The sequence below is a fragment of the Chlorocebus sabaeus genome, chromosome 5 (assembly GCF_047675955.1).
Source record: "Chlorocebus sabaeus isolate Y175 chromosome 5, mChlSab1.0.hap1, whole genome shotgun sequence".
Taxonomy (NCBI): domain Eukaryota; kingdom Metazoa; phylum Chordata; class Mammalia; order Primates; family Cercopithecidae; genus Chlorocebus; species Chlorocebus sabaeus.
This window is the reverse complement of record NC_132908.1, coordinates 83,157,542-83,185,214: the sequence shown is the minus strand read 5'-3', so window position 1 is coordinate 83,185,214 and position 27,673 is coordinate 83,157,542. Positions and strand designations below refer to the sequence as shown.

The following is a 27,673-nucleotide window of genomic DNA, read 5'->3' as shown; positions in this document are numbered from 1 at the left end:
GGCGCGAAGCGGGTGACGTCACTGCGCGCCAGACTCGGCGCCGGGAGATGTCGCGCGGTGATTGCGTCGCCATGGAGCCGAGGGCTGGTGAGGGGCGCGGCGCGGCGCCCGGGCGGCTGGGAATGGGGAGGGACGGCAGGGACCGGTGAGGGTCGAGGCGGGGCCACAGGGGCTGGCAGAGGATGGCGCAGAATCACCGGAGGCGGGCGAGGGGGTCGGAGAGGGTCTGTGCTGGGTTCGGGTCCAACCAAATAAAGATAACGGGAAGACAAGGCGGGAGGGACACCTGCCGTGCACGTCGGGGAGCCTGTGGGCCCCGTGAGGTCGGGGAAACTGAGGCTCAGGGGCAGGATCGGAAGCCGGTTTGACTTACACGCGGGGGTAGCTTAACTGCTGTGGTCTTAACAGATGGTTGTGGAAGCCCTGTCCGCGCGGGGCCCTCTCTGGGCACTGGCGAGGCTTCCTCCGGTAGAGCCCCTGGCCTGTAGGAAGTCACTCTCTAGTGGGGGAAGGGGTGGATGATTGCTCGCAGGATTGCCTAGCAGATACCCCATACTACTAGTACAAAAGGTGTGCCAGGGTCTGTTAAATGCCGGAACCCCAGCTGTGAACAGGTCCACTCCCACCCATACTACGTGTGCAGCATGCACACAATACATAGACGGAGGGTGATCATATGCCGTCATGGTTAGAGTGACCTTTTGGGATGCCTGCCCTGTGCCAGAACTGAGCTGGGACTGGAGACTGAAGGGTGAATGAGACCCACGCTGACCCAGCAGGGCCCACAGCCTGCTGGGGGAGCAAACAGACAATTACAGAATAGGGTTCAGGCATTTCACATATTACTATGTGTCACCTTTTATTATTTTAATTATTTCTCATGTTTTTGTAATTTTCCAAAGGAAAGGCCCTGCCCTTTTCTTTTGCAATGACTCCTCCCCTTACCAGTTAGCCCATTGCTTTATTAGGGGGAATCACTGTTATGGGATAATTGACTCCAGAGCAGGGGCCACAGTGTTACATTTCTGGTGTCCCACAGGGTATCCTGCGCAGGGCTGGGGATATTCCAGGCCCTCTGGGCTGTTAGTGAAAGTGATACATGTGGTGACCTTGTAGTAATTGTTCCAGTTTGGGGAAAAAACCCAAATGGTATGGGTACTCTTTAGATTTCTAAAGGAGGGTCATCTGCCTGAGACAGCGCTCAAAGAGTGTTTCCTGGGGGAGGTCGAATCTAAGCTAGACCTGAGGGAGAGCAGAGGAGGTAGGCAGGTATGTTGGGGCCAGGGAAGAACAGTCCTTGAGCCACTTTTTGGATTCAGAGTGAGGAATGACAGGAGATGAGGCCAACATGGTCGTCTAATTATTAAGCCCACACTAATAAAGGGGATTGCAGTCAGTAATCCAAAATAATAGCTGTCTTATAGATCACTTAGTTTTAAGGCAAGCTTACCTGACTTATGGCAAGAATAAGCGAATCATAGTTATATCAAGACTGAATAGACTGAGAGGGCAGTTTCTCTACATCAGCAGAACCTGAGTCCCCAAGCAGGGACTCTAGGAGGGCTTGGTTACAAGGCTTGGGTTGTATTTGGCTCCCCTACCGCTTCAAGGTTAGTATAACTGGATTAAATATTAGGGCTATGTTTAATTTACTGTGAACTTTAATAATTGTTTGTGAGTATGTGATGTAACATGCCTGTAATCCCAGCTACTCAGGACGCTGAGGCAGGAGAATCGCGTGAACCTGGGAGGCAGAGGTGGAGGTTGCAGTAAGCCGAAATCACACCATTGCACTCCAGCCTGGGCAACGAGAGCGAAACTCCATCTCAAAAAAAAAAACAAAAAAACTTACTACATTTTTCAATGTAGAGACCAAAAAACCTCTCAATCTGGTCTGGCATAGTCATGAACTCCGGTGTGGGGAGCTGAGCGTGTAACTGGAGCAGGCTTTCAGCATGGGCTGTGGAATTCCTTTTTTTGTTATTAAGTGGGACTCTTTTGTTGCAGTAGGTGTCTCCAAACAGGATATTCGTGAGCAAATTTGGGACCACATGGAATCACAAAATTTAGCTGATTTTCCCCGACCTGTTCATCACAGGATTCCCAACTTTAAGGTACTGACACATTTCTGGAGTCTGGAAAAGGAAAACAAGATATTCCGAAATGACTAACACTCGTAATAAAATCTCGTACTGCATCATGGTGGATTAGAATGTGGTGAGCAGTGAGCAGTGGTGTGAAATCAAAACCATTTGGCCAGGGCGTCCTTAGCGTTTGGAGACGTCGTTTACCCTTCACCTGGGGCCTCTTGCCTCTCTGTGCAGGGCGGCTTGGTTGTCTCTAGGTGAGGTGGTGCTACTTGCTGTTTTCTGTATGATACAAAGTAAAATATTTATCCTGGCCAGAAGCATGTTACTGTTGTGATGGCTTTTCACAAAACTGACCCTGCTAAGAGCGTTAGGGAGTGAAGGGTACTGAACTGGAAGTCCAGGCTCTAGCGCCTTCGGAAAGAAATGAATGCCTTGCCAGCCTAACGATGCTGGGCCTCAGTTTCCCAGCTAATCAAAATGTAAGACAATCAAAGATGGCTGTTCCTAACAGGGTTGACAGAAAAAAAAAAAAGGTTAGTTGAAAGAGGCAGTGCAACAGTTCATAATCTTTGGCATGCCTGTTTTCCAAGAGAAAAAGAAAGCGCTTGTCAAAAATGCTCTCTCTGGCCTGAAGGACGTAGCTGTGTGCTTGCTTCACCCCATTTTGTCGGGACTGTCTCTCCCCCAGCCTGGCTTCTCCACAACAAGCTCCACCTTCTCTGGTCCTCAGCTGAGGTGGTTCCAAGACTGTCCTGTCCCTTTGAAAAACTGCTCTTTTGATGATTTTCTGTTGTTACTGTGTTTTGTTTTCATGCTTCTGACCCCAGAGAGAGAAAGGTATCTTGGCAGAGGGAAAGATGAAGGATGTAGAGAATCATGTAGAAATCTTTAAAAATTAATGAAACGGGAGAGAGGTGGGGCTTCCAGGTCATGCTGTTGCTTGATTTTGGTGGTGGTTACACAGCAGTCTTCATTTTGTGAAAAATCATCACATTTTGCACTCGCGATTTGTATTCTTTTTGGAGTGCGTGTTTTATTTCAGTTAAAACTCAAGTGGGATTAGGCTGCTTTTCTCAAATCCCTTTCCTTACTTAGACTACTTCCTTAGATGTTTCTTTGGGTGACTGTTAGTGCCTGTCTGGGTGAGATTCTGGGCCAAGCTGCTTGGGCTGCAGTTGGCCTGAGAGCGTGCTGTCCTTTCAGTAACGTGCGATTGCATTGGAAACAGGGCGCTTCTGCTGCCGAGCAACTCCCACGCTTGCAGGCGTTCAAAACGGCCAGGACCATTAAAGTAAATCCTGATGCCCCCCAGAAAAATGCTCGCTTCTTCGTCCTTGAAGTAAGTGCACCTCTGTCTATTTGCCTAACTAGGGGTCTTATCTGGCTTGCCAAAACATCAAAGACCTAGACGTTTTTGCCAGAACACAGGAAGTTAAAGTGGACCCTGATAAACCACTGGAAGGCGTTCGGCTGCTGGCGCTGCAGGTAATTCCACTTCCCTGAGCGGAGCCGAGACCTGGCTGCCAAGGGGGACACCTTTTCCAGGTCGCTGGTCAGTGCACAAGTCTATCTTGTATTTAGAAAGTCAGTGCTTCTGATTCCCTCCAATAGAGAAAGTGCCCTTGGTGGTGATTTTTCCAAGAATAGTTCAGAAGCCCTTCAGCTGTTTAGCATTCAGTTAATCAGGAGTCCCAAATGTGTCTAAATTCAGAGATAAAGGATGTTCAAAACAATGGCTTCCGCACAAGAGAGGGAACGCAGGCAGAACCTGTGGTGTTCCGGAATTGAGGAGCCGGAGCTGAAGCGATGACACCACTTTGCCATTTGAAATGAGCACGCTGACAAGCTGGCTGAACACAGAATCATTTGCCTCTGGATGACAGACGTCACTTGTCACGTTCTGAGACTATGAAGACCAGGGATAAGAACTGGAAAGGTTTCTTCTCAACACTGTTGAACGTTTTAAATTCAGACATGCTCTTATAATTTTTATTTTTTTTCTTCCTATTCAACCAGACACAGAAACTATGGTGTGGAAACATTCTCAGTTTTGATGTGCTTCATCAGAGGAGGAAGATTACAACATACTTAGTTCTTTTTGTCATAGGTGTAGTGTTATAATTCTTTGAAACATGATCCATCACTAGTAAGAAGCCTGATGTGCCCTCAAAATGTATCAATTAGAGCACTGTTTCTTGACTGAAAACAGAGGCCCCTTTTCAAGGAAAAAAAGAAAACTCCCCCAGGGTTGGTTTAAATTAGCTTATTATAACCTAATTCAATATGATAAACATAAAACTTCATATAAATTTTAATGCAGCTAGCTTTTATACAACTATAAAACCAAAATAAGCATATAAGTTAAATACAAACAAAACTATAAAATCAGTAACATTCAAATAACCCCATTAATGTAATGTAATGGTTAGTGTGGTTTTGCTGAAGCAAATCACAGCTGATAACATGAGTATAGTACTGGCCATTTCATGGCAGCATCGTCGTCATTCTGCCTTACGCTGCCACGCATTGTGTGCCGACACCATTCTCCCACCCAAGTTGTCAAGTCAAATTCCTGAGAAGCCCTGGTGAGAGGAGCGCTTTCCACACTGCGTGGCAAAGAAAGGGGAATGGCAGAGTGTATTCTTGCTGGAGCTGAGAGAAGGGGCCTGCCCTGGGTCCAAGCTCGTGTGGGAGATCGTTTTGTCTGCTGATGGCGGTTCAGCCCCAAGAGAGACTTCTATGTAGGCTCTTCCGGAAGCGTAGCTTCCTGTCAGCCTTATTTTCTCAGTTAATGAATCATTTGAATAAGCTAGAAGTAGGAATAGCAGCAGTAGCAAGGAAGGACAGCAGTCGGCAGTCGCTGCATTCAAGGTGCAGTTCTGTCTAAATGTTTTCCCTGTGTTATGTGGTTTAGCTCTCCAGTAGTCCTATGGGAGCCATCTCTTCTCCTCTGTGACACTGGAAACCAGATGCAGAGAGGCTCCACCTCAGGTTACCACACGTCAGTCTCGGTACAGCCAGGATTCTGACCCAGCCACCTGACTCCAGAGCCAGTCCTTGCAGGTGTGAAGTTCAGGGTGTTCTCAGCTGTCAGCCCCTCAGAGCAAAAATCAGAAACCTTGACCGTGTAGAGGTCAGCCTTAGCCAAGACGGCCTGGAAGAGGGATGCAGCCCTGAGCAAATCCCTGTTGCTTCATGCCATCGTTTATTCAGGCTGGAGAAACAACTGCATAAATAACTGAGCTATCTCCCAGGCTGCGTGCTGGGCATAGGATGTAGTGGTGAAAGACACCAACACACATGTGGTCCCTGAGTTCTGGTGCTTACAGGGTCCTCAGTGGTTTTTGGAAACTTTAAGGGACTTAAGGATCAGCTGGGATGCAGGTAAAAATCCAGGTTCCTGAGCCCCAGCTGTGTGTGGGCAGGCAATGGGGACATGCACAGCCTCAGGCCACACCTAGAGGCACAGCGGCCAGTGTCTGACTGCACAGTCCACAGTGCGGGGGACATGCACAGCTTCCCAGGCTCAACGCCAGACCTGTGAGTCTCTAGAGTGGCATCAGACTCTGTTTCATCAATACTCTGGGGGTCCTCCAAGCGCACAGGTTTCAGGACCACTGGCTTAGGTGCCACTTGCCAGCTCTAGCCACATGGTGGTGTCACTCAAGGAGGTTTGAAGACTGTCTGTTGGCCATGCCAGGTTCCAATTGGTCTCTGAAGTGAGGTCTAGACCTCGGTAATTCTTAAAGCTTGCTGCTGATTCTAATGCACACTAAAGGCTGAGATCTACTGAGCCAGAGGATGAGCAGCTTCTAGAAAAGAGAGAGTGATCCCCATAATGTGGTGCATAGGACTCCAACACTGCCAATGAAGGGAGCCACACTCCACCACTCACAGAAAAGCAGCATGCGGCAGTTAGAGTGCTGTGTTGAAGTCCTTTGCTCTCATGGTTGACAAGCCTTTGTTGAAATAGGCCAAACAGATGTTATGGGTCTTTTATTGGTCTTGTGGTGTCATCTCCTGCTCAAAAACTAAAATATACTATTATTTACATGAAAGATTTCACAGATCTTGTGATTGCCTTGTGGCTTACCCTTGCATAATCTATGAGACATCTCAGCCAGCGGTTTTCAAACTTCCGTGTGTATCAGAGTCACTGGAAGGCTCATCAGAGCTCCCCCAGAGGGGCTGATTCATTTCGAACAGGTGCCAGAAGCACTGATGTGCTGGCCCAGGGCCCTCACTTTGAGAAACCCTGTTGTAGAGGTTCTCACAATAGGCACTTGAGAACTAAGTAGAAGTAAAGAGCTATTGGCACATGTCGGTGTATTGATTATCATGATTACTGGTCTCTTTGACTGTGATTTGCTGAACAGCCAAACTGCATAGAAATGTTTGAGTAAGATAGCTATGCCTTGCCAGTTTCTAATGACAACATTATTGTAACTCTGTTGCACTTGGTGCTGAGCGCAGAGAGGGCACAGGAAAGTTGAGGTTGGGATTTTGTCAGAACCAGCCTTAGTTTGGATTTCTCTTGTCAATTTTTACCTGTAACGATTTTGAATGGCAAGTGAAGTCCAATTAGCAAGTTTAGTAACACTGTGGCTCTTCAGGGTAAGGAGGTGCGGAGTGGTGATTTTAAGAAAAATCGACCCCACATATTATTTAATTAGGTTTTCAAATAAGTAATTTCCTTGGCACACACCAAAAAAGAATGCAGATAATAGTAATTTACCTCTCCTCCTGAAATGGTAAAAGCACATATAAGAAAGTCCTATGGAATAATTTAGTTTTGTAATTTATTGATTGTCTTTTCTTTAAAAGAGCAAAAAAACATTGTTGGTTCCAACACCACGACTGAGAACGGGGTTGTTTAATAAGATCACACCACCCCCTGGGGCAACTAAAGACATCTTGAGAAAATGTGCCACCTCTCAGGTAAGCACCAGAAGCAATGTCCCCACCTAGGAAAGAACTGTACCATGTGACGGCTTCTCACAAGTTAGCATAAGATAGCGTCACGCAGTTGGAATTCATTTTTAAGAGGGCCAAAAGAACAGAGATATTAAAGTATTCAAGAATTCTGTCATTAACGGAGCCAAGTAGGAAGACTGAGTAAACAGATTCTATTTCTGTAACTCAATTTCTATTTTGCACCAAATTGGCAAATTATAAATTCCTTATTGTAAGAAAAGGGAAGACGAGTGATCTGGTTCTCGGCGCTGCCCAGTGTTAACCTGCGATGTTTAGTATTGTGGAGCTTTTTCTTATTCCCAGCCTGTTCGTCAGATGCCACCAGAGCGACTGGGGAGATGGGATAGAATTTCCAAAACGTGCTCCACTGAAAATTGCCTCACCAGTTCTAAATGAGTAATTGCTGACAATTATAAATTTAAGATTTTCTTGAATGCCTCGCAATTTAGTAAAACCAAGTGTACAAGTATGACTTTAGGGTGCATTATAATACAATTGGTCATGTATTTTACAGTTAAGGAAGTCGAATTTGGTGGCTTTTTTAAGAATCCTAAAGTAAACTCCAAGTCATTTAATTTCTAATCTACTGAGAATAAAAAATAAGGCAATTCAAGATACCCTTTTTTATGGGATTCGCCACTTAAGCCTAATGTATAAAACTGGAATGTTTTATTGTTTACTTATTAGCACCCTGCTTATTCCAAAAATAGAATTTGATATGATTTATAAAAATACATACGATAAAGTAAAAAATATGTATATATAGAGAGAGAAAGGAGCAAAGGAAAAATAAAGGTACAAAAATGAGACAAAACCATGGTGATGGTCAGCATTCACAAATGCAAGCCGTCTGTTCCTCTGCAGTTGGTTAGTGCCTGCCCCCTGTGGCTCCTGTAAGATCATGAGAACACAGGGTTGCCTGCAGTGGAGGGTTTCCTGGACTAAGCCCCTATGTGACTGTCGGGAAACCCCAAGCCACCCGTATGCACTGATCCTTACGGAACTTGTCATAGCTCTGCACTGCCACATTGAATGATCAGTTACTGCTGGATACAGGACTGAAAATGGCTTTTTCCTGAGATTTACATAAACCATGTTATGAGAATCATGAATGTATTCAACTTCCCTATTCTTTACATGCAGGCCTACATTAATATAAAGTGATACACTTTTGGGACATTTTGGGTGAAGGGATAATTTTTTAGAAGTGAGTATATTGTACATGAAAATAGTACCCTTCAGGATTTTATATTGAATAAATATGTCATACAGTGTTTACTGACCATGTCTTATGTGCTAAATGCATACGTTTTGTTATTTAATTCCAACACTGGTCTGACAAGGCAGAGGGTGGTGTCCCTGTCTTACAGGGGAAGAAACTGAGGCTCAGAGAGCTCCAGCCTACTGGGGTCCTGTGGCTCAGAGGCCCTGAACCCAGTTCCCAGGGACTCTGCCCCTGTGTTCTCACCACTGTGCTTTTCTGCCTTATGGGGAGAAACGATTTGTTAAATGTTATGAAATTGGCAGCCTATGAATTTATGTTGTGAGTTCCCCTTGGCCACCTTTCTGGGAAAGAGACGGGGAACTGCCCTAAAGCGGTTTCTGGAATGCGGCTTCTCCTGAAACGCCACATCCGCGGTGCTGTGAGTGCCTGCATTGGTCCGCGGTGCTGTGTGTGCCTGCATCGGTTTTGTCCGAGAGGTTGATTCAAACCCTGAGCGCACTTTGATCATGAATTACAAAATGAGGAAGCAGCTGGCGTTGAAGTTTTCCAATCCATGTCTCTGTGTGCAGGGTGTGAGGAGCTACAGTGTCCCCATTGGCTTGGATTCCAGGGTCCTTGTGGATTTAGTTGTGGTGGGATCCGTCGCCGTTTCTGAAAAAGGTAAGACTAGCAAATGGGAACTCTTGAGTGTGACAGCTCTGCCTGAAGGCGGCTGCGTGCCAGGCTGTCAGTGCCAGGCTGTTTGTCTTTCAAAAGTCGCCGGTGATTTCTGCTTTCTGGATGTGCTTACCTGGTCTCCGAAGCCACTGCATTTTTCAGTGGTGAATTGGCTCAGCACCCCCACTCCTGGGCCCAGCCCAACACAGGTACAGCATTTTCACTTTTCTTAGCAGGGAAAACAAAGTGAGATAACTCTCTCTTCAGGTGGTGAAATGTTTTCTCTCTGTTCTTAAGTGAGCTGGAGCTGAATTTCTTTTCAGCATGTCAGTAAATACTTGGTTTTGGAGGGACTCCAGCAAATGGAAAAACAGTACCTTCCAAGCTTTGTTTTTATTATGAAGCAGCAGACTCCTGAACAACACGGTGTGTCGCTGAGACTTCTGCTGAGGCCTGGTGCTTTGCCGTGCTGCATGTGAGGCAGGCTGCTCTCGGTCCACAAGGCCAGGGGGCCCTTGCCAAGAGGGCAGGGTCACCGCACCACTCCTCGCTATCTCCAGCTTCAGGACACCCTCTTTTCCCAGCCACCACTGGAGCTGATGTGGGGACATTATTCTTTGCTTTCATTGCATTCCCAGTTTCCGGTGCTTCGTCTGTGTCTTCAAGGCTGGGGACTCAGGAACACACTGTTCTGGTGTACCTGCTGCACCTGCTGTGTACCAGGCAGCCACTGGGTGGTCTCTACCTTAGTACACGGTGTGTGGGTGGGGCAGACACGAGAGCTGGACCAGGACAGGACTTGAAATGATCAGTGCTTGGCACAAGTCAGGACTGACGGGAGTGGGAGGGGGAGTCTGAGGAGGAACCTGCCGGCCTGGAGGGGGCATCCTCTCAGTAGTGGCCTCAGGGCTGGCTCCTGCATGCTGGCCACTGTCCAGGCAGAGAGGGCTGAAGGGTCCTCAGGCAGCAGGCCCTTTACTAGGTTGCAGCCCCTTCTCAGAAGCCTTGAGGCCAGATGATAGGACTTGGGCTCTAGGTGGTGGGAAATCAGCAAAGGTCCCGGGCCTCTTGAAAAAGATCATCAGGTTCAGGGATGTATAAGAAGAAAGCAATGCTTTGTAAGTTTCATTGTTCACCGAACCCCCTGTGTAAAGTAGTAAAGTAGTCATGTGTCTGCTTAGAAAATTGAACAGCACAGAAAGCCCTACCATACGTCTTCCCTGTTCCTTCCCCAGCTGCCCCATTAGAAGTTCCTAGTGTAGATGTCATACATAGTAGCATGCGTGTGAGACACAGATCTCTTTTTTTTTAAGTTCCGGGGTACATGTGCAGGATGTGCAGGTTTGTTACATAGGTAAATGTGTTCCGTGGTGCGTTGCTGCACCTACCAAGCCGTCACCTAAGTATTAAGCCCAGCATGCATTAGCTATTTTCCCTGATATCCTCCCTCCCTCTGCCCCTGCCCTGACAGGCCCCAGTGTGGGATGTTCCCCTCCCTGTGTCCGTGTGTTCTCATTGTTCAGCTCCCACTTCTGAGTGAGAACATGTGGTGCTTGGTTTTCTGTTCCTGCGTTAGTTTGCTGAGGATAATGGATTCCAGCTTCATCCATGTCCCTGCAAAGGACATGATCTCGTTCCTTTTAATGGCTGCATAGTATTCTGTAGTGTATATGTACCACATTTTCTTTATCCAGCCTATCGTTGATGGGCATTGGGGCTGATTCCATGTCCTTGTTATTGTGAATAGCGCTGCAGTGAACATACATGTGCATGTGCCATTACAGAAGAGTGATTTCTGTTCCTTTGGGTACATACCCACTAATGGGATTGCTGGGTCAAATGGTATTTCTGGTTCTAGGTCCTTTAGAAATCAGCACACTGTCTTCCATAATGGTTGAATTAATTTACATTCCCAACAGTGTGAAAGCTTCCTATCTCTCCACAGCCTTGCCGGCATCTATCGTTTCTTGACTTTTTAATAATCGCCGTTCTGACTGGTGTGAGATGGTATCTCATTGTGGTTTTGATTTGCATTTCTCTAGTGAGCAGCGATGTTGAGCTTTTTCTCATGTTTGTGGGCTGTATAAATGTCTTCTTTTGAGAACTGTCTGTTCAGGCCCTTTGCCCACTTTTTAATGGCGTTGTTTGGGTTTTTTTCTTGTAAATTTGTTTCAGTTTCTTACAGACTCTGGATATTAGACCTTTGTCAGACAGATAGGTTGTAAAATTTTCTCCCATTCTGCAGGTTCTCTGTTCACTCTGATGACAGTTTGTTTTGCTGAAACACAGATATCTTATAGCAATGGTCCCCAACTTCTTGGCACCAGGGACCGGTTTCATGGAATACAATTTTTCCATGGTCCAGGGAGGGGATGGTTTCAGCATAATTTAAGCACATTACATTTATTGTGTACTTTAGTTCTTTTATTCCTACATCATAATAAATAATGAAGTAATTACACAACTCATAATGTAGAATTAGTGGGAGCCCTAAGCTTGTTTTCCTTCAACTAGACGGTCCCATCTCAGGGTGATGAGAGACAGTGACAGATCAGCAGGCATTAGATTCTCATCAGGAGCATGCCACCTAGATCCCTGGCACGCACAGTTCATACGCGGGTTTGCACGCCTATGAGAATCTAATGCCGTGGCTGATTGGACAGGAGGCGGAGCTCAGACAGTAATGAGAATGATGGGGAGCGGCTGTAAATACAGATGAAGCTTTTCTCACTCACTGCCCACCTCGTGCTGTGTGGCCTGGTTCCTCACAGGCCACGGACTGGTACTGGTCTGTGGCCCGGGAGTTGGAAACCCCTGTCTTATAGCTCATCCCTGAAGAGCTCCTTGAGGAGCACGACATCACCGTTGACTACATCCTCACTCCAACCAGAGTCATCGCCACAGGCTGCAAGCACCCACAGCCAATGGGAATCACCTGGTCCAAGGTGGGTGGGTCATGGCCGTGGCCAGCTCTGGCCTGTAGCTTAGCGGCCCCTCCTCTTTTAAGTGTTTTCTGTCTGGCATGGCAGCTGGTCTGTGGCCCGGGAGTTGGAAACCCCTGTCTTATAGTCTTATACCTATAAATCTGTAGGTATAGATTTATAGACATCCCTTTTCCACATTCACAGAAGGGACAGTGGCACACACAGAGCTCCGTGCCTCGCTGGAGAATGTGTCTTAGAGCCCCTCCTGTCAGCACAGCAGGCCGACCTCCTCGGCCCGTGTTGAGGAACTGCACGGTGTTCTCTCGTGACTGCCCCTCAGTAACTGAAGCCCACCCCGGCTGACGGATGTATACGTTATGAGTTATTTCCAGATTTGGCTTTGGTCTTTTCCCTCACAGATCATGCTAGAGTGAAGTATGTTCTGGGGGATAGTCTAGGTGCGTGTTTGAGGCTCTCCATGGGCCAGGGCCTCGGAGGGGAGTTGCTGAACTGAAGGATGGATTTTGTCAGCCTCGATGTTGCCACCAGAAGGGCCGCTCACTTTCGGCCCCAACAGTGGTGCCCGGTCTCTGTCTCTGCTTCCGTGTTCCTAGCTGGCATGAGTCAGCTTTGACTTTTTGCAGTCTGCTAGTGAGCAGTGAATAGTATCTCCTTTGCCTTTGATTTGTACCTAATTAGGAGTCAGTCAAGAATTTTGTATGTTTGCTGCTTATCTGCCTGTCATTTTCTGTGAACTGTTCATATCCTTTGCTGTTTTTTCTGTTGAGTTTTCTTTCTCTTGTTTCTTTGCATGCGCAGTTGGAGGTTTTGAATTGTCAGAGTAGCACGGTCAGATGTGGGTCTCAGGCACAGCGGCAGTAATGCAGGTGTTCTGCGGGTGATGCTGGTGGTGGCACACGCAGGCCTCCGTTTCTGAAGGGCCTCAGGCTTCTCACAAGAGGAATTGTAGCTTCTCCGTGAGGGTCAGAAGGCATTTGATGTTTCCTGTCTTCCTGCATTTTTGTCTCTGAATAGCTGATTTGGCTAGAGAGGCTGTTAAACCTCGATTTCATCTTAGCTGCTCTTTTAGGCTCAGATAATTCTTTTGTGGTGCCACTCATTACAGATTTGCAAAACGCGTTAGTACTGCTTAAACCGTCCCTCGGGACCTGGTGTCTAGTGGTGACTATTCAGTGTTTTTAAAGAAACAAGGCCGTGCCATCCTGGGCTCCTGACTTCACAGCGGCGATTCTCCCCCGAGGTGAGTTGATTAAACCTATTTTGCTTTCAGTAGGAATTTGTTTTTAGTCTTTTTGAGAACTGCTCTTTTCATTCTTTTTAAGTATCAGTCTTGCTAACATAAAGCTGACATGAATGTGAGCTGTTTCCCTTTGTGACACGGTTAAACGGTCCAGTGTTCACATCATTGTGTTTTCACCACCTGACATTTGCTGTGTTGTTATTCCTGTTTAATGCCCAAAAGTCCATCTTCATGGTGGGCTGCTTGTGGGCATTTGGTGGGCATTTCTGTGAAAACTTCTATAGATTAGCTCGGGATATTGAGTTCAAGCTTCTCCTTCCACTGGACCTGATGGAAAGTCCACTTCTCAGCAATGCCCCGGACCACACAGCGATACTGATTCTCGGTTGTCTCGTAGGCTGGAGAATCGGGAAGGGAGAAGGCTACGCCGATCTGGAATATGCCATGATGGTATCCATGGGTGCCGTCAGCAAGGAGACGCCGGTGGTCACCATCGTCCACGACTGCCAGGTGCTCCTTATGAATGGGCTGAGCAGAGCCACTGCCACTCTCTTCTGAGGGAGCAGGGGGTGGGGAAAGAGACTCGTCTGCTTCTGAACCATGCCGTGTCATGAGTGGTGTGGATCAGCCAGGGCTGGACTTGCTAGTGGTACAGTGGCTAAGCCTTAGCCCCAGAGTGGATGTGGGGGTGCTTCTCTAGCCAGCCTCACATTCCCACTGGGTGAGGCAGTGTGCCGACTGCAGTGGCATTCCTACCAGCCCCTTTATCCTGCAGTGGCGTTCCCACCAGCCCCTTTATCCCGCCTCCGTTCCCCCAGGTCGTGGACATCCCTGAAGAGCTCCTTGAGGAGCACGACATCACCGTTGACTACATCCTCACTCCAACCAGAGTCATCGCCACAGGCTGCGAGCGCCCACAGCCAATGGGAATCACCTGGTCCAAGGTAGGTCACGGCCGTGGCCAGCTCTGGCCTGTAGCTTAGTGGCCCCTCCTCTTTTAAGTGTTTTCTGTCTGGCATGGGAGCTGTTGGCAATCCCAGCGTGGCTATACGTTAGAATTACCCAAGGAGCTTTTGAACAATTTGGCTCCTGAATGAGAGTCTCCAGGCCCAGGCCCAAGAATCTGCTTACAGATCTCTGGGATTCTAAAAAGCAGCTGCGTTTAAAATCCGCCTCTGTGGATGGCAGAAATGGCCACCTGGGCTAGGAGGGCGAATGCCTTGAAGCTTTACTTGCCCACTGTTTTTCATTTTTAAGAGTTGTTTTCTGCCATCCCAGGTGCTGCAAACTCTGCCTGGCATTATCTCATTGGTCTTCCCTTTTTAAATCCAGATTTTTTTTTTTAACTGAAGATCTGGATCTTCAAGCAGATCTAGCCTGAGTAGAAGGCAGTACCAAGCCTTTGTACATTTTACACATGTGTCGTTTTTATTTCCAGATTGGGTAATGGCACACGTTGCAAATTAGTCTGCAGTAGGAATTTGGCCCTGCAAGGCAGCCTGTAGGCTATGATGCTGTCTCTGCTGGCAAACAGCCAGAATTACTGAGAAGACATTTGTGCTTCGTGTGGACAAAACTATTGGTCAAATAAGCATATGTGTGCACGTCTCCCATTCTTTAAACCCAAGCCATTCAGTGTTTGAAAGTATCCTTCCTTTGGGCATAGAAAATCAACAACATCCACCTCTAAGGGTGAACACAAAATTCCTGCTACTTTCGCCACAGCCCAGCAGGGACTTTCCCTGCAGGCGTCCTGGGCAGGCACTGTTGGGGCCTCTCAGGTCTACACTCCTCGGCTGGTTGCTGATGAAAGCAGAGGGAACAGCCTGTGTGACCCAGAGTGGATGGGTGGCCCTCCAAGCGCACCAGGAGCACTGGGGAGAAGGCGGTCACTGCTCTTCCAGGAAATGAAAATATCCCTTGGTGTCTTTCTTCAGAGTCTTTCACCTGGGAACTCTGGTCCACAGCTTCCTTGTAAGTGGAAGCCAATGCACTAGACAGAGCGCGAGGCTGGTGGCTCCTCAGAGCCAAGAACAGGGATGGTGGGAAAGTTGCACAAGGGCATTAGCCACAGTGAGGCTGCTGGCAGTCCCTCCAGGCCAGCACGTTAGAGAAGGGGCCCATTGCAGCCATATTAGCGGGAGCCTGGGCAGCCTCTCCCGGAAGAGAGCTAGGAACAGCCTGGTTACTTTCTGAAGATTTTAACAAGAAAAGTAGAAAAGTAGCAACAAATGAAGTCATCGGACATGTTAGGTGAATATGTCTTCTTACAGAAAAGCAAACCAAGGTTCCTGAAACAGGGTCAGCACTGTGGGGGAGGGAGGGCATTGGGGGCTTCACTGTTTGTCGAGACCCTCTTCCAGGAAAATGGTCACTGTTTATGAGGCCTCAGCAAGAATCTCAAACTTTTAAAAACCTGTCTCTCATTTTGGGTCCTGTGTTCTCAGTTTCACCACCTGGTAATCCCTTTGCATGGTCAGAGGAAATCAGTCACTTTCTCCAGCCCCCAGCGTTTCTGTTTTAGTCTCACTAACTATGCAGCTCAAGTGAGTGTTTATCAACATTTGTTGGGAGAAAAAAAAAATCCCTAAATTCCAGGAAAGATTTTGGATGTGGAAGGGGGGACTGTTCAGTGCTAGGTTATGATATCATTTCAAATGGACTTTTTGCCAAATATTTGGTATACCCCTCCATGATATTATAGTGGTAATGATTTATCACTATAGGTTTGTAGGTCTTAGAATCCAAGAATTTACCTCTTGGCCATCTCACTGGGATATCTGCGATGCACTGTCGATCACTTGCGGAAGGATGTGAAGGAAGCACAAACTGCCTTTCCTTTACTCATTTTCAAAACACAAAGATAATTCAGCATCTGATTCCCTGGCCTTTGTTCCACCTTTCCAATAGTTGACGTCCTGCCCTGTCTTACAGAGCAGTCTAATACACGCTCCGTTTGAGTGCAGTTGCTGTAAACAGCGCATCTCCTTGATTCACCATCAACATCCGCGTGGACTCTTCTCAGCCTGTGTCTCATGATTTTGAAGAAAGGAGACCAAGTGGCCAGTGAGCGTATTGCTCAGTTTAGCAGTCAAGAGTTTCCCACTTCGTAGCTCTATCTGTAACCTCCAGCACACCCTCCGAGCCCCTCGTTTGTCTTTGAAATAGGAGGGTGTGCGGCAGTGCGTGTAGAATGCCTAGGACGATGCTTGCGAGCATGGCCACAGTCCTCATCATTATCACAAATGCGAGGTAGGTTGTTAAAGTTGAGAAATCTTCCTGGACGTCATGCATGTTTCTTCTTTCTCTGTGCTGCTAGCTGAATCCTTAGGATGGTCCTTCTGGGTAGCTCACTGAGCCAAGATGGGGTCCTTCACGTGTCTCCCTGTGGCCACGGGTTGTCACGTGGTGCCCTGGTATGCCCTTTACTACCTCTCAGTGGAGGACAAGGAAAGAAAGGCACTGACCCGGCTCTCCAGCCCTTCGGCTGCTCCATACCGCCTGTGACTGTGCAGGTGCTTTGCAGAGACCCCCCACGAGTAGCCATTGTTCCTCCTCCATCTCCTCTTCAACAAAGGAAGCCTGTTAGGGTTGGGAAAGGGGCTGAAAGTGCATTCCGGCGCTCTGCACCCTCATCAGAAGCTTTCTGGCAGGAAGAGACAGGCACAGAGACGTTCCCCAGAAGGATCTGCTTTTACTCCTCCTTTCTAGAAGGCACATTGTCTGCTCTGTCCTCATGGGCTTTTCTGTCTCTGGGGGCGATTGCCTCACCCACAGACCCGTGAAACTCAGGGTGACTTGGCCACATCCAAGCCACAAGATGCATAGCCACTGCTGCCCCATCTCCCAGTCACCGCACCCTGAGAACCCAGGACTCCCTGAAACCCCAGCTACACCAAGGATCTCTGCCAGGCTGGAGATGGCACCAGAGACCTGGGCCTGAAGCTGGAATGTGGTCCTGAACCTCTGGGCAGTTCATCCAGCTCCGGTGATCTTCTGATCTGGGAGACAGTCATGCGACGTCCCTCCCTGTGGCAGCCTTGTGTCAGGTGATCTGCAGTGGGCTGAGAGCCATTTGGCTGCCTCAGCTCTGTGCAGTAGCAAACCGAAAATGGCTGAATTCCCGGACCCGCTAGTGTTGAGCAGCCCCAGCCACTGACCAGTGCCTGCCCTTGTGGGGCAGAGTCCCAGCCAGCTTCCAGGGCTGAGTGGTGTCCTGTGAGTCACTGGCAACAGAAGAACGGAACTTCCTGTTGAGACCCATGGTCACCTGCTGGACCCAAGAGAGCACCTGGACAGCAGCAGCGGGTGGAGCCTCTCTGGGGAGACCCGGGTCTGCCACTGCCCTGGAAGCCCCGTTCTGCCCAAGCCGCACCTGGGCAGTGGAGACGCGCCACACCATTGTAGTGTTTCCCTAGAGCTGGCCTGAGCTGGGGAGCCAGAAAGATAAATGTTAAGAATACCTCGGAGACGGAGAGGAATGGTAGGGCATGGCTACAGACTCCAGAGCCTCAACTGCGCCGAACGCAAGGCCAGCCTGACTCTAGGAGACTGAGGGCTTAGGAGAAGCCACTCAGGCACCCGCAAGCCTGTGGTCCCCGTCACCAGACCCACAAGCCAGAGGACGTTTTGGCCTTTGCCCGGTGGAAGGACTGTCAGTCACACACATCTTCTCGCCCGTCCTGTGCTCTTCATTGGAACTCCCGTCAGCGTATGGCTCCTGATCACCATGGGGGTGGCGAGGACACCGTAGACCAAGGTCTGTGCGTCTGACTTTCCCGGGTCAACTCATTTGCTCCTTAATGAAGGAAACTGGATTCTTCCAGAGCCACTCTCATGCTTATACTCAAGGAAACAATTCTGTAGCTTTCAAAGCATGGCCCGTTCTTCCCCACACAGCCTGCTGGGGAGAGTGGTCTTCAGATGGCCACAGTATGCTGCATGATCTCTAGACACTTCAAGAAAAAGGATTTGAGGACAGTGTCCTCTGTGACAGCAGTCCTGGGACAGCAAAGCCCAATTTCAGATCCCACATAAGACAAAATTGTTCTCTGCAAATAATGCAGCTAACTGTGAACCAACCCCTACCCACAACTGGGCCAGTACGTTTAGAGGGCTGAGAGAGGCTTTCATTGAGAAAGAATTACTATATTTGACCTAATAATTTACCTTCTAGGAATCAGTTCTAGAGAAATATGTAGAAATTCAGATAAGGATTTATTGAATTTCTATAGAAGACTTGCAGTGCCTTAAAATGGGGATGGGGGGAGTCCATTTAAGTGCATACAACTTTTTAAAGAATATTTAGTGGCATGAGAAAATGCATGTGGTATAAAGTAGAAAAGGCTCCATATGATATTATACATGCTTGATAATGAATTTCATATTCTGCTCATGTTAAAAGGCAGAGAGAAAAGACGGGGAGGAAATACAACAGAATATTAACAGTATCTCTGGGAGATAGGATTTCAAATGTTTCTACTTTTTTCCCAAATTTCCCACAACAAGCATATCCTAATTTTATAATCAACAATATTTAGGAAAAAAACAGTAAATTTGTTCAACATTTTCCAAGGTAGACATTGTGCCCAGGTGCATTTGAACCCAGTCACACAGCAGTAAGGTAGGTATCTCTGTTCCCAGTGTACTCAGTTAGTAGAAATGAGAATTCAGAAACAAACATCGTTAAAGATGCGCCAGTCCTTAAAACTCACGCACACACGTGGGTAGAGTGACACTGGAACAGCCAACACGGAAAGCTCAAGTATGTCTGTGTGAGGGGAACCATGCGGCTGCTCTTCTCCCAGGGCCCAAACTCCAAGTGCAAAAGTGAGACAGGAGCTGCTGGTCCCATGCAGGACTCTGTGCAGAGCAGGCGGAGGGAGGCACGTCACTCCCACGGGCCTTGCAATGACGGCCAGGCAGGAGCCACGGCGTGCAGATGGAAGCTGGCATCTCGCAGCATCAGTTTTAAGGTGATCATGTATACCAGAAAACAGAAATGTTTTTTTACTAAATAGTTCTTAGTGACTTCCATACCCCTCCCAAGTTGAGCCGTCCCTTCCCGATGTTGGGGTACAGTCGAACGCAGTGCTACCTGTGGTCAGGCCCCTGTTGGGAGATCCAGGCCTCGCCCCTGCTATCCGCCAGCACTCCCAGTAGAAGCGTGATTGTAAAGGGGTGGCCCTATTGAGTCTTTTTCTACCAACTGACATAGTTGATCAAACAACTAAGCAAAAGGGTTTTCCGTGAGCCATGTTGAAGAGATTCTGCCTTTAGAGAGCCAGCAGAGGCTTCGAGGCCTACCTGGCGTTTATGTTTACGGAAGGCAGCACATTCCGTTGGCCTTCCCTGTGCTCTCCTCTGAGCTACCTTCCATATGGTTATTTCACTGTGGCCATTTGGAAGTATCTTAAGGCATTTTCATCAGTGAACAATCACATTTAGTCTCGGGCAAGAGAACTCACTATTTATGGAGGTTGAACTTAGTATTAGAAATACTTCTGATGTCTGCTCATCTTCGCCAGCATGGCTCACGCCTTTATAATCCCAGCACTTTGGGAGACCGTGGCAGGAGGATCACGTGAGCCCAGGAGTTCAAGACCAGCCTGAGAAACATAGCAAGACCCCATCTCTACTGAAAATAGAGGACTTAGCTGGGTGTGGTGGTGAGTGCCTACATGTAGTGCCAGCTGCTTGGGAGGCTAAGGCAGAAGGATTGCTTGGAGTTGGGTATTCAAGGCTGCAGTGAGCTATGAGTTGTGCCACTGTACTCCAGCTTGGGTGACATGGTGAGACCCTGTCTCTCAAAAAGAAAAAAAAAAAAATGAGGGGGATTCAAAAATCATCCAGTTTCCTTATCTCCAGGTCAGGTAATGCAGGAGTCAGAAAGAAAAGCAGTTTATCCAAAATGGTAAAAGCAGCATGTAGCTGCCGTAGGATTGGAGCCCAAGTCTCTGCTTTTTGAGCAGTTTCTGATTCTCAATCAGATATCTTAAAAGTCAGATTTCAGATTCATATTTGACCTAGCATGTCTAGGGGACAGGTTTTTAAACTTTATTTTAATATAATAATCTAATATTTAATATAAAAAGTTTGTTCTATTTTTTGAGAATAGAATTAATTATAAAAAGGCAAAAATGTTTTCTCATGTTTGATTAACAAGCAAAATGTTTCACTTCACATGATTAGCAGAATGTAACAGCTGTTCCTCGTTGCCAGCCGGGCAACAGTAGCACTGCCATGCGCTCCTCCCGACCGTGGTGTCCAGCCACCCTGCTGGTGGGTGCACAGGAGGCTTTCTTGTCAGCTGTGGCAGGGATCAGCCCAGTCATCCAGCAGGTGGCAGAGTGGCAAAGCCGCCCCACAGCCAGGAAGATGTTTCCATTAGAGCTTGAGGAGGAGGGAGCTGATGCGAAGCCTTGTCATCCTTTACCCAAAAACACTGCTCATGAAAAGAGCGATTTTACTTCAGTGGAACACACTTGCGCATTTCCATTCTAACGGCCCCCCTGCGGATGCCAGTGTGTCGGTGCCCTGGCCGTCCAGTCAGCTCATAATGTGTGGTTAAGATGTTTTCATTATTCTTCAGCCGATTGTATGTTTGCTGGCTCAGAATGGAGGAGCTCCCTGTGATGTGCATGGAAGGATATATTTGTCTTTCCCATGGCGTGTTTCAAAACAGATTTCTGCTGTAAAACCCCAAGTGTGAAGCCTCGCCTGAGAATGCTTGCTTCTGCCATAGGGAACCTTGAGGTGCTACTGGACACAGATGGGAGGGGAAGTAACTCGGGGGGCAGGAAACTGGGCTGGCGCAGCTCCCGATAGACCCCATCAGAAGAGCAGTGTTTACCCGGAGGGTGCAGCCTGCCCCCAAACCCCTACCCCTTACTGCACTCCTTACCTCACCCCCACCCCCAGCCCACTTGATGCTCTCACCTCAAGACTTCTGGTGCTGTCCTCAGAGCCAAGTAACTTTCAGTTCTTCCAGATAAATGCATAGTTACACTTTTTCTCTCATTGTAATTGCAGTTTTAAATTTTATCATCTGTTCTCAGTACTAAATCTGGTAATTTAAAAGATCCTTCAAAATCAAATGATGACCAGTTTATATCTATTTTTAAACACTTCAGAAGAACACAAAAGCCTGAACTTTCTGAGAAGGTGGAGTAGAGGTGTGGAAAGAGGTTGGGTTGGTTGGACTTCGGTCGTTTTTGAGATTCCCTGGGCCCCAGAGCTTGTATGATACTGCTCTGTGAGTTACGTCTCCTCGCAGTAAGTCAGTTGAGAAGGATGGCCAAGGGCCCAGTGGAAGAGAAATGCCTTGTAATTAGAAAAGAGCACATCGTGGATATGTTCATGGCATAGACGTGAGTTGTTTTCTTTTGTGTCTGAACAATGGGAAATGTTGAAGCAAGTCTTTGCAGAGTCTTTCTATGACAGCCAAGAGTCTGTTTGCCATTCAAGACCAAAATGAGGCCTTGTGCCTGCCACCTGCCAAGGCTTCTGATGTGGCAGTGCCAGGGAGCAGAGTGGCATCCCACCACAGAGGATTCTGACCAAAGCGAAGGTTTCGCCGGGAGGGGAGGTTACTTTCCACCCAGCACTGGGAGACAGAGCCAGGTACTAGATGAGAGAGGACTGAGAGCCTCTAGGTTTGCAGGAACGCACTTGGCTGTTCTTAGGTGTTTGTGTATCTTTAACTATTACTCTAATTTATTGATGCTTAACTTGGGGCCTGTGCACCTCTTGTAGCTTGGAGGCCCATGAATAGTCTTTATTGACCCTGGGAAATTGTACAGAAAATTGTGGGTGAGTCATTCCTGGGAGGGAACCCCAGCTCCTCACAAAGGTTCCTCTCTCACCTTGCCAAGGATAAGAACCATTGCTCTAAATTACATATTATTCTGAATGTAATGAGAGCATTGATACTAGTTGAACTGTTTCATCTTGTAGAACAATTTGTAGTTGTCTAGCTCATGTGCTGCCTCATACTGTGACATACTCACTTCTGTTGGAGGCCTGCAGGTGACCACGGCTTGCCTCTTGGTGACCATGCTCATGTGAGAGCTTGGTGCCCAAAAGAAAAATAAAAAACATCTCTAAAGAATGAGAATTGTCAAAAAGGACTACACAGTGTCTGTTTCTTTTCTGCACAGGGCACGGTGGTCCAGGTGTCACGTGACTTGTCCTGACCCACAGGCAGCCCCCAGTGCAAACTGCACCACAGGACGGAGCCAACAGGCCTTCACTGTTTAGGCTGCCTCAAGCCAGTTCAAGTCTGTTCCAAGGGGCCCACTGCAGTAGCTGATTGATTAGAAAAATCCGATGAAGCCAAAGATGTCCTTTGTCTACAAGTCCCATACAATTGAGACTTAAGCTTTTGCGTAGTATTACTGATTTCATAGTTTGGTGACCCGTCACTAGGAAGTGTTTTCAAAGCTGTGATTCAGACTTGCCTTGTTTTCTGCATTTTTGGCTCTGCATTGAAGGGGATGATCCCTGACAGATGTTCCCTCAGTGGAGAGGAGACCCCTGTGGTCCTATTAAAGTCCTCATCCCACCCAAAGGCACAGGTAGGGGGCAGATACAGAGGCAGCTCCCTGTTATTCTCGGTGGGGGGGAAAGTCATTAGGGGAGCTGCCTTTGGTAACCCTGTAATCCCAATAGTAGCAACCTTAGGTGCCTCTTCTGGGTAGGAGGCCTGAGCAGAGAGCCCTAGCTTTACTTTCCTGCTTCTGGGCCTGGAGGAAAATGGAGGCCCAACCTTGCAACCTCCACAGCGTGTGGCCAGACGCTCCAGAGAGCCCCCATGAGCGCTGATTTCCCTTAAGCCAGGGGCAAGGGGCAGAGCTACAGACTGGTGACATCGTCTGTGTGAGACAGTGGGTGGGACAGTGGGAGTCCCGTCCCTAGGGCTGAGTTAGACCACTCGGCATGCAGCCCGCGTGTGTAGCACAGCCGGTAGTCAGAGGTGTGCACGCGTGTGTAGCAGGCGCCCTGAGACTCTGTCCCTGAGAACAGCTGCAACTGCTTTGTTTTTCAGATCAGCCGGGAGATGATGGAGAAAATCCCAGTATTGAGGAGCCTCCGTGCCCGAGAGCAGCAGGCTGGGAAGGACGTCACCCTCCAGGGTGAGCACCAGCACCTTCCGGAACCAGGCCGCCAGCAGGCAGTGCCCCTGAGTGCTGGCAGAAGGCCCCCGGACACACCCGGGCCAGAAGCCAATTCCATGGAGGCAGCCCGTGGCTCCCCACCAGGGGAGGGTGCCCTGCTTGCAGCCGACGTTTATGTTGGGAACCTCCCCCGGGACGCCCGTGTGAGTGACCTGAAGAGAGCCCTGCGTGAACTCGGCTCCGTGCCCCTGCGGCTCACCTGGCAGGGCCCACGGCGCAGAGCCTTCCTCCATTACCCAGACTCAGCCACAGCCCAGCAGGCCATCTCCTGCTTGCAGGGCCTGCGCCTGGGCACCGACACCCTGAGGGTGGCGCTGGCCAGGCAGCAGAGGGACAAGTGACCTTGTGGAGAGCCACAGAGCTCACTGCAGACTCACCATCCCCATCCCCTGCTGCTCCGGTTCCCATGGCACTCGAGAGGCCTGCGTGGCAAGACGTGGCAGAGCCACCGCGTGAGCTGCTCGGGTCTCAGTTCTTTCCAGAAGTCACCACTCAGTGAACGCCCAGGGCCTCCTGTGAGTGGGGAAACGAGCCCACAGTCCATCTCACAGCACACAGAGACTTCAGCCTCCCGTTCGTGCAGGCTCAGGCCTTGAGCCAGTTTGTGTTTCTCTGGAGGGACAGAGCAGAGGGGCCAGGGACTGAGTGAGTGGCGAAGCAGGGGTGGGTGATGTGAAGATGGTCTCGGGTTTGCCCGGGGTGGGCTGAACGGGAGAAGATGGACAAAGGATCCGGCCTTTAAGAGGCCCTGGCCGGGACTGCATGCCGGGTACAGAGAGCGCCCTTGGACTTCAGGGTCCTGAGCTGGCAGCATGGCAGAGAGAGCTCCATCCACGTCACAGGAGCCCAGGGAGCTCAGCCCCTGGGTAAAAAGTGCTCACTGCAGCTCAGATCAGTCCTCAGGTGACACTTCGGGGAGCCAGCGTCCCTTCTTCCCCTCCCCAGCCCACTCCTCCCTCTCTGCAGACACACACTCCGGGCCCTCAGCCAGCTGGCTGCACGGGGAGCAACTTGGTGTTGTGGGAGAGACCGGCTCTGGGAGAACGGGTTTCATCCCAGCCTACGTCACATTTGCCTAGTGCCTTACGTTTTCTGGTTTTTTCCCTCCAGTTCTGTTTCTAAAAACCAGCTGGAGTTTGGCTGAACTGTCCTTTCTCAACAGAAGCGCTTTTGCAATTGATCCCGGGCAACAAGTCAAAATAAGCTTTTAAGTGGAGATTTTGTTTTTTTCAAATGTATATGCTTTGGAAATTTTGATTTTTTAGCCAGAGGGTTTTACCAAGTGTTATTTTAAGCACATTATTATGCCTCAAGAGGGCAGCCCTTGCACGCACTTTAAAGAAAATGTTTTCAGGACACTCAGTCTTCTCTTTGAAAGGGCATTTTCTCACTGGTTTTCCCGTGAAAATCCCGTGGAGACTTTGGAAAGAAAACGCGGCCTTAGATTTGCTCATTAAAGACTGATTTACTTCCCAAGTCGCCATGAATAAAATGGGGGAGTAGAAACGTCTGGAAGCACCACACCTGGCCCTGGGCCCTGGGCCCACTGTGTCCTTGGCCTCCCCCCAACCCGCACGGCTGGTCACATTTGTCACTGGGCATTCAGCTCAGTGTCAGAGGCCGACTCAGCCCCCAGTTCAGAGTAGTCACCTGGTTACACTGAAGTCCTCACCTTCTTTTCTCTCTTTTTTTAAAGAACACTTCTCTTTTTGAAAGATTCTCATTTGTTTTTTTGTTTACCTTTTTTCTGTGGATTTGCTGCCGTTCGAATAGCAACTCGAGGAGAAGAGCAAGTGAGTCATCCCTGCCTTGTCTACTCCCTGTCCGGCCAGCAGTGGGCACAGCCCTGCAGACAGGAGCAAGGACTTCTGGGAAGAGACCCACTGGAGCCGGGAGAGGGAGAAGCTGGATTCTGACCCCACCACTGAAACTCCTGTGTCCAGCCATGCCTGATGGCCACCCCACCCTCAGACGGTGGGATTAAACCCGTCAGTACAGGCTCTCTCAGGGAAGCCAGACTGCTGGGGCTTCCTGACACTTTAGCCAGAATAATCCAGGTGTATGGATACACAGATAATCTGAAGGAGTTTCTCATTTTTATATTTGTGGAACATCGTGTAAGAAAAACTGAAGAGCAAGCGCGTGAAATAAAATCCCCCACATGTATCAGCCTGCACACCTTTGACTGCCCTGTCCTTTGCAGGGAGACCTGTGGGGACAGTTCGCAAGGACTGTGGTGACAGGTGGTAGTGAGGCAGGTACTCAGGTACCCAACTCCTTGTTCCCACGGCTGTTGCGTGCTCATCAGCATCGGGATTGTGTCACTCGCATGTGATAAGGGGAGAATGAATGGAAGACAGTCACTTGACAAGTGCTGAGACCATCCCTTTTGTTTTTATATCTATTATTATTTTTTGAGACACGGTCTCACTCTGTCACCCAGGCTGGAGTGCAGTGGCATGATCACTGCTCACTGCAACCTTGAACCTCCAGGCTCAAACCATTCTCCCGCCTCAGCCTCCAAGTAGCTAGGATGATACAATTGAATAAACAGAAAACAGATCAACGTGGGGCCTTTGAGGGACTCAAAGTGAAGGAACCACATCGTCAAAAAGCTTCACTGCAGGAATCGAGAAAATCTCAGGCACCATCCGCTCCTTAGTCCTGAGACATTTGATAACGGTTTTGCACGAGAAAAAGTTGTGTCGATGAAGTGTCCTCGAAACTTTATTAAGAAAAATGTTTTTTAAAAAGGAAAATGTGTCAATTTTTGCTCGTGTCTGCTCTGATCTTACAATATACAGGAAAACATGAGCTCTAAAAATAGAAGTCCTGTGAGGTGGGTGAGGATCCTAAACAGCCTGCGGACAGCAAGCAGGAATGAAAAGCCCAGCAGGAAGGGTGGTGATACTTTTTAAGAGTACAAATCCCTACTCACAACATCGACATTTGTATTAGAAGCCGGGCTGTGGCGGGAGAAAGAAAATCTGTGAGCAGTAAGACGAGAGTGCTGGAGACCAGGCGGTGGCAAGCCACAGCCAACCCTGGTGTGGAAGGCAAGACCGCACCGGCATTCAGAAACAACAGGAGGACTTCCCTGAGCTGCGGAGGCAGCGTCTGAGCCAGGGCTTCTCCACACACCTGTGGCGGGAGTCTGGGCCTCGTCTACAGATATGAGCAGGCAACAAGTAGCTGCCAGACAGCTAAGGACATTGGCATCTTGAGACACACACTAGCCGTGGTGGACATGTTCATACAGGAGTCACAAAGGGACTCGGAGGCCATCGTGTCCATTAAAAAGAGAATGGACTGGTAAGAAAAAACTCCTTAGAAATTGAAATCACAGGCTGGGCGCGGTGGCTCACACCTGTAATCCCAGCACTTTGGGAGGCCGAGGTGGGCGGATCACTTAAGGTCAGGAGTTCAAGATCAGCCTGGCCAACATGGTGAAAACCTGTCTTTACTAAAAATACAAAAATTAGCCAGGCATGGTGGCATGCACCTGTAATCCCAGCTACTAGGGAGGTTGAGGCACAAGAATTGCTTGAACCCGGGAGGCGGAGGTTGCAGTGAGCCAAGATCACACCACTGCACTCCAGCCTGGGCGATAGAGTAAGACTCAGAAAAAGCTGGAATCACAAAATACAGAGACTTAGTTGGGCTGAAGGCACAATGACGCAGACACAGATAGTGCAGAGATGGAGCCGGGTGATTCTTCCCCACAACACTGCAAAAAGGGATAGGGGTGGAAGAAGCGTGAAATGGAAACAGTCGCAGTAAAACTGTGCACCAGCTGAAGAAATATTTGACTTCATAGTGAAAAGGTCTGGAGGGCCAGAGCAAGTCACACGCATTTCCACGACTCACTAGCAAACGTTTAAGGCAATAACCACAAAAACTAGTCAGTTCTTGGGAAAACGCCTGATCAGTTCCCGACTCATCTGGATAAAATGGTCACACTTTCCTGAGAGAGAGGAAAGATCTGAATCAAGAAACAAGTTGTGTTCCAGAGAGAAGGGTTTGATACTGGAAAGATGCCAAGGCGTTCTATACTGAACAGCAAAATCTCACCAGGCGTTGCGCATGGAAATCGACAGGGTGGACAGGAAATGCTCAAGAACAGCCCCGGGCCGGGAAAAGGGACTGGCCTCTGGAGGCAGGTCTGATGCTGGAGCTTCCCGCCTCCAAACAGCAGGGTGTCTGTGGATCAGGAGAGCGGAGGACAGGGTCTCCAAGCAGCTGGGAACCTGGGACATGACAGTGATTACAAATGGGGGAAGGATTTGCCTCGTCAGAGACAGACTCAGAGCTGCTGGCTGTTGTTTTGAAGGATGGAAAAAGCAACCTGGATTTTTTTTGAAGGAAAA

The 27,673-nt window shown here is 48.7% G+C and overlaps 1 protein-coding gene across 6 annotated transcripts; it reads left to right on the top strand.

The window, feature by feature from the left end:
• Nucleotides 1-27,673, top strand: MTHFSD (methenyltetrahydrofolate synthetase domain containing). Of its 6 annotated transcripts, none has more exons than XM_007994273.3 (8): nt 1-87; nt 2,008-2,114; nt 3,319-3,429; nt 6,915-7,028; nt 8,859-8,949; nt 13,529-13,641; nt 13,950-14,075; nt 23,177-27,673. In XM_007994273.3, exons 1-8 carry the CDS (start codon nt 48-50, stop codon nt 23,645-23,647), a joined length of 1,173 nt encoding a protein of 390 aa, XP_007992464.3. In that variant the 5' UTR covers nt 1-47; the 3' UTR covers nt 23,648-27,673. The 6 variants fall into 6 exon arrangements, with proteins under 6 accessions (XP_007992464.3, XP_007992463.3, XP_007992466.3 ...); XM_007994272.3 differs by lacking the exon at nt 3,319-3,429 and adding an exon at nt 3,462-3,575 and having other exon boundaries at nt 2-87; XM_007994275.3 differs by having other exon boundaries at nt 23-87; nt 2,011-2,114.